At 39.7% G+C, this 7394-nt stretch overlaps 1 protein-coding gene across 1 annotated transcript in view; it reads right to left on the bottom strand.

Annotated features, from left to right (window-relative positions):
* Positions 1-5498: 5498 nt before the first annotated feature.
* The window catches only part of PSMD10 (proteasome 26S subunit, non-ATPase 10), a 7147-nt gene continuing 5251 nt past the window's right edge, over positions 5499-7394 (bottom strand). Inside the window, exon 5 of the mRNA XM_003799730.3 lies at positions 5499-6376. Within this exon, the coding sequence (XP_003799778.1) occupies positions 6223-6376 (154 nt within the window). The 3' untranslated portion in view covers positions 5499-6222. The remainder of the gene's footprint in view (positions 6377-7394) is intronic.

Below are 7394 nucleotides of genomic sequence, written 5' to 3' on the forward strand. Positions count from 1 at the left end.
CCTAGATCGGCAGTTTTCAACCTGTGGGTCGTGACCCCTTTGGGGGTCGAACGACCCTTTCACAAGGGTCACCTAAGACCATCCTGCATATCAGATATTTACATTATGATTCATAACAGTAGCAAAATTATAGTTATGAAGTAGCAATGAAAATAATTTTATGGTTGGGGGTCACCACAACATGAGGAACTGTATTAAAGGGTCGCGGCATTAGGAAGGTTGAGAACCACTGTCCTAGATTCTCATGCTCCTACTAGCTCAGTGACCCACTCAGTTCTACATCCCTCAAGTAGGACTCATTGCTCAGGACCTACTTCTGCCCTTGCCACCATTTCAAAAGGTAGGTTTCCTGTCACCTGTCCTTGTTTAGTGAATTTGATCTTTCAGCTTCCAGTGATCTCAGCCAGGTTCATAAATGAGTTAGTCCCTATGAAAGTATTTACCTTTCAAAGGGGACTCTAGAACACAGATAAGCCATAATCCAAAGAGGCAAAACAATGGAATTTCAGGTACTGAAACAATCCAGAGGAGAGATGTTTCTGGGAAAGGGAGCCTCCTCTGTCCCCCTCAAATCAAACCATATGTTATCCTCCATTCAACCTACTCTGGGTCAATGCAACTTCATCCCAGTCTCGTCAATGACATCTGTAATATACCATAAATTTATGTTTGTGATGAATCCTAAGACCTGTAAGATGCTGAATCATAACAAAACTCTGTTCAATGAGTGTCACTTAAGCAGAAAAAGAGAGCTCATGTTTAAGAGCTTTCCAATAAAGGAACAAAATGGAGTTTTCCCATTTATTCATCATTGGGTCAGGAAATAGTTTGATTAAGCTTTGACCAAGTTCTTTCAACACAATTCTCTTGATTCTTTTTTTTTTTTTTTTTGCAGTTTTTGGCTGGGGCCGGGTTTGAACCCACCACCTCTGGTATATGGGGCCGGCACCCTACACCTTTGAGTCACAGGCACCACCCCTCAACACAATTCTCAGAGAGGGGACTGATTTATTTTGCCACAAGTAGTTAAAATTTAAGTGGATAGTACCAATCTAAGTTCAAGCCAGACTTGGGGTTCTTCACTGTTCATTCTGACCACTCAAAGGGATTTCCGGGAACTTCTCTCATCTCTTTTTCTGCATTTAGAAAGAAGGCCAGGCATGGTGGCTCACAGCTATAATCCTAGCACTCTGGGAAGCCAAGGCGGGTGGATTGCTTGAGATCAGGAGTTCAACATCAGCTTGAGCCAAGGTGAAACCCCATCTCTACTAAAAATAGAAAAACTAGCCAGGCATCATGGTGGGTGCCTATAGTCCTAGCTACTTGGGAGGCTGAGGCCAAAGGATTGCTTGAGCCCAAGAATTTGAGGTTGCTCTGAGTTATGATGACACCGTGGTACTCTCCCTAGGGAGACTGAGTGAGACTGTCTCAAAAAAAAAAAAAAAAGAGCAAGTAGTGTATTCTAAGGTCAGCAGAACAGCCTTTTTTGGCTGTAGGTCCTTAGACTGTCTCAATTCATTTGTTTATTCAGTCACCCTTTGGACTACTACCAGGACTGTTGCTGCTGCTGATGGTACAGTGGTGAGCAGAATCAGAGCCATGGAGTACACAGTTTCGCTATGACAAGTTCTTGTGTGTTAACACCAATAGTGTGTTGACTACAGGAGAGAAAGGCTAAAATTTTTGTACTGCACTGGAGAGGGCTTCAAAATTACAGTGATTTATGATGAAAAGAGACAAACACATAGTAATTCTTGACTAAGAGCTGAGAAACCACATAGACTGATTATCTTTTATGCCCTTTAGAGCACCAGATGACTTTCTCCCTTAATATTGCACGCTGAGAAGTTACTATGTGCAGCTTCTACACTGGCTTGCATGTGACTCAAATTTGATCAGCAAGAATTTCTGAGCTAGAACTTTGAGATCAGTAATATTTAACCTTTTCAACTCCAGTACACCTGAGGTTTAGAACACACACAATGGCTCACTCCTAACAATGATGGAGATAGAGGTGGGAGGTGATGTAGGATTACATTCCTGGTTGGGGAGGCCGGTTCATGATAGCTGGTTCATTCTTACATATTCCCTCTTGGCCCCCAGAGATCCCCTGAGTAAAGAAAGGTAAAATAATCTGTCTGACATTACACAAAGTCAAAACTGGATCCAAATTCTCTGATTCCAAGTGTAATGCTCTTTCAACTGCACCAAACTACTAATTTCAATGAAACAAAACCACGTTTTAGTAACAAAAAGTTGTTTTATAGTGTCTACAAGCTGAAAACTGGTTAGAGGGCCTCATAAAAGTTTCAAACCAAAGACGCAATAATCCTACTTGTCTTTGAAGCTTTGGTTTAAAAAACACAAAGAATTCAGAGATGATAATGAGAGCTTCAGGAAACCAAAACCGATATGCTAATAAAGGAAAACTATTCCTCTACTCACAACACTTAAGACATCAAATATGTAGGGTTTCCACACCAAGCAATTCACTTCTCTGCAGACACTAACTGGTGTCCTACAATCTGGTTCAATTCTGACATTAACCAGAGTTAGTAGACCCTAGAGGTCAAGGGTTACTTCCCAGTAGACTTTCCCCTTCAGATGCCAGTTGCAACCATTATGTGCTCACCTCTATCCAACTTGTGTACCACTTGGGGAATCCTGCAACCTCCTCCTCAAGTTTGATAATTTGCCATAATGGTTCACAGTTTGTAAACACTCTACCAGTTTATTACAGGGGATACATCTGAAGAGCTATCATAGGACAAGGTCTTGAAGGATCTCGAGCACAGAAGCTTCTGTCCTCGTGGAGTTGGGTTACTCTACCCTCTTAGCACATGATGTGTTCACCAACCTGGAAGCTCACCAAACCTTGTAGTTTGGGGATATTTATGGAGCCTTCATCACGTAGATATTAACTCAATTTTCAGCCTTCCCTCTCCCTGGAGGATGGGGGATGCGAATGAAAGTTCTAAGCTTCTAATCAAGGCTTGGTTATTACCAGCCCTCATTCTGAAGATATCCAGGAGCCCAACAAGATGCTTCACTGGAACAAAAGAGGCTCCTAATCATCTAGGAAATCCCAAGGAATTTAGGAGCTTTGTATCAGGAACTAAGAAATATTCCCAATATGTTATTTCTTAGGTCACAGACAATTTAAGAAAAACACCATGGTAGACATTACCACTAGACTGCTATCAAAATGCCAGCATGCCTTCCATTTGGTCAACTGTTTTTGAATAGAGGCAAAAAGATGAATTGTGATCCAGGAATGCTAGATTTTACTACTAGTTGTTTCTCTAGCTCTGGGCATTCTTTCATGTATACACTGGAGATGATTTCTGCCTTCTTAAAGGCTATGGTGGAAATGGATGGAAAAACTTAAAAACTAAAAACTGTTAGTAGAACCATATACTATTGTAGAATCCCCACCTTCTGAGAATTGATTCAGTATTCTTTTTTCTCCCAACCAGGGATTTTTTTTTTTTTTTTTTTTTTTTTTAGACAGAGCCTCAAGCTGTCACCCTGGGTAGAGTGCCATGGCATCACAGCTCACAGCAACCTCCAACTCCTGGGCTCAAGCGATTCTCCTGCCTCTGCCTCCCAAGTAGCTGGGGCTACAGGTGCCTGCCACAATACCCAGCTATTTTTTGGTTACAGCCGTCATTGTTGTTTGGTGGCCTGGGCTGGATTTGAACCCGCCAGCTCAGATGTATGTGGCTTGCACTTTAGCTGCTTGAGCCACAGGGGGTGAGCCTCAACCAGGGATTCTTAACCCTCTGGGGAATCACAAATCCCTTGAGAATTTGATAAAAAGCTATGAATCTTCTTCCCAAGAAAAGTGCACATACAAATTTTGGCTTTCAATTTCAGGCAGTCAATGCAACTGTGAAGCTGGAGCCATAGACCCCAAAGTATAGAATTCTCTTAGTATATCAGTCTTGCGGACAAAGTTGATTTGTGGGCTTTATAGTGTAACAGAGTATGGCAACAGCAGCAGACACAGCCATGTAAGGAATTCATTGTAGTTGGTGCGGCTGAGAATTGGGAAACCAAATGGGCATCATATAGTTAAATTATGAATTCAAAGATCATGTAGTTAACACAATTTACCATGAAACTCATAGAATCTCACTACAACTGTAAATTTTCTATAATATTTCAGAATGTAAACTTTCCCACCGTTTCCATTGACCTATTTCTTCCATCTTATATTCTCAGTTAAGCTTTACAATTAAATTGTCACCTTTTTGATTCATTTTGGAATCTGCTGACCTTGAATTAGCTTCATTTATGTTAGGTTTCTTGTTCCTAAACAGGTAATCATTTGATCAACAGCCAAGAACATTAATATCCTTAGATTATATCAATCAGTGATCTAAATCTTGTTAACAAGTTATTTCATTTAAATGCCAAAAGCCTACAAATTGCTTATGGCTTAGTTCCATCTGTACTGCTCACTGAAGGACTCTTCTTGAAGAACTAGCGTGAGTATTCTTTTACATCCACAAAGTCTATTTACTACCTCAGACAACAAACTCAGTATTTATGAAAATTAAACACCTTCGGTACTAAAAGATTCTATTAGGCAAAATTTTGCTGATTATACTAATAATATTGGAAATAAACTATTTCATTTGCCATCAATTCTATACCTGGTATTTAATACAGAAAATTTTGTTCTATAAGATGCTTCCCTGATTGTAAAGATTGGTACTCAAAATATTTATGTAAAAAGGGTTTGTGTATCAGTCTGGGTGTGGTGGCTCACACCTGAAAGCCTAGCACTCTGAGAAGCTGAGGTGGGTGGATTGCCTGAGCTCAGGAGTTCCAGACCAGCTTGAGCAAGAGTGAGACCCCATCTCTCAAAAAAAAAAAAAAAAGTAGCCAGGCATTGTAGTGGGTGCCTATGATCCTGGCTACTTGGGAGACTAAGGCAAGAGGATCACTTGAGCCCGAGAGTCAGGGGTTGCTGTGAGCTATGATGATGCCATGGATCTCTATCCCGGGGCAAGAAAGTGAGACTCTACCTCAAAAAAGAAAAAAAATGGTTTGTATAGCAACATCACAGTTCATGTTTACAAAACTCATTTTAGCTACTGGTCATTAAGTCCTTGACCTGCAATTATGACAAGTTTGTGAGCGCATGTGGATCACTTATTTCAAGCAATATTTGTAGCATAAAATTCAAATTAAAAACTAATTTGGAGAGTTACTTGGAGTTCATTAGATTTTATGACTAGTATCATTTAAGACACTTCCCTAAATTGAGCTCTTTTATACTAATTTCCTTTTGTTCTACTTTAATTAGCAATTCAGAAGATTACTATTTTTAAAGATTTCAGCTGCAGTTCAAGCATCACTAATTTTATTGACTTTAGAGTTACCAAAAACTGAGAAATGTCATTACTAAGGTTTTTAAGGCTTAAGTGAATGCCTAACTTATGTGAAAGAAAAACTGGGAGATACTCTCAACATTTTATTTTTTAGTTTGTGAAATACAAATCAAAGTACATTTTTGTTATGTATTTTAACAAGCTTGACGTTCTTTTTCATACAGGATGACTCAATACAGGTACTTTAGAAACTTCCTTTTAAAAAACCATACATGTTGTTGTGAGGGAAAAAGGTTCATCAGAGAAATACGTGGGTACATGGGCTATTGTTTTTCAATATTTTAGAGCATGCCCTCCAACTTAAAATTTGGTCCACTAAAATATATGTGTTCCTCCTGTCACAAAAATAATTTAAACGTCATGGTTGAAAAAACAGAAATATTTGGCATAGGCCTGAGTGAGGCTTGAAAAATAAGTGAGGATGTATTTCAACTGAACATTATAGAATCCACTTAGAACCATCTAGCAAAACAATTGACCTGTTGCTGTTGCACTGTTCTGCCTCAGAGGGGGTCAGAAGGTGCATGGGAGGGTGCTGAAGACTCATGACAGCCACAGAATCACATACTCAAAACTAACCAAAATTCAATACAGAATACTACATGGTAACAGCAGAATAATCTCAACAGTTATTCCATGCCTGGAAAGCAAGTTGTAAGCTTAGAACAAGTACCTCAGCAGAAACAATAGTTAACATGTTTGTAAGACTTTGAAGGTGAGAAAACTTCATCATTCATTAATGATGCCTTATGCACAAGTACATTAGTTTCCAGGACACTGGGGACAACAAAAACATACAAAGTTAAGAATAAATCCAAGCTGCTTAACCTTCTACCATTCTTTTGAGTATTAAACCCAGGCCACCTTTGGCCACTTGCAGGGGCGTCTTTTCCTCTTTATTTTCTATGTAAATACTTGCTCCTTGGGACACCAGCAGTTTTGCTTCTTCCACTCTCTCCTCGTCACAGGCTAAGTGTCTGAAATCAGGGATCACAAAGACCAATTAATCACCACCAATTGTATGTAATGGTTAGGATTTCCGTTAGGTATTCTAAAGTACATATTAGGCCATGGTAAAACTGGAAAGTGATTTCATCAGCAAAGAAAAATCAGTCTGCATGGAGAAGACTGTTTATAACCGTGGTTCTCAACCTTCGTAATGCCGCAATGTATTTTTGTTGTTAAAAGGGGGTTGCGACCCACAGGTTGAGAACCACTCAAAATTCAGCAGATTTATGATACCAGATCATAAATCATAATTCTGATCCTACTTACAACAGAAGAAAGGATCTAAATGCCAGCCTAAGCAACAACTTCCTCATTTTACAGAGAATAGCAGAAGTTTGTTTACCCCAAACATAAATGTGATACATCAGGGTTAGAATTTAGAAAAGTCCCAATTCATATTCTGTTAATGGCAATCTGGCTTGAAGTTTGGAAAAGGAGTTTATAAAAGATTTTACCTCAATGTGATCGATATATCTACCTTGTAAGTTAGCAAGGTATTGTTATCACCATTTAACATGAAATGGTGAGAGAGGTTAAAGTTCTTGCCTATGCTGACATGGCTGAGCAGTAAACTGAGCAAAGGAAACTAACCTTTGTTTGGCACTTTCAGTTTGCCAGGCCTGGTATTAGGCATTTCACAAGTTATTATTTTTTTTGGTGGGAGGGAATCTTGAATAGGTTGCAATTTCACACATTCAGAACAAAGTCTGAAGTTCTATTTACTTTCCTAATAATTACGAGAATAAGTGACAATGCTTTCCTCACATCAGGGTTTAAAATCTGATGAACTGGCGTGGCGCCTATAGCCCAGTGGCCACATACACTGGTGTTGGTGAGTTCGAACCCAGCCCAGGCCTGCCGAACAATGACAACTACAACAACAAAATAGCAGGGTGTTGTGGTGGGCACCCGTAGTCCCCGCTACTTGGGAGGCTGAAGCAAGAGAATCACGTAAGCCCAAGAGTTTGAGGTTGCTGTGAGCTGTGA

This window comes from Otolemur garnettii, unplaced genomic scaffold, assembly GCF_000181295.1.
Source record: "Otolemur garnettii isolate 467f Iridium unplaced genomic scaffold, OtoGar3 scaffold00155, whole genome shotgun sequence".
NCBI classification, from domain to species: Eukaryota; Metazoa; Chordata; class Mammalia; order Primates; family Galagidae; genus Otolemur; species Otolemur garnettii.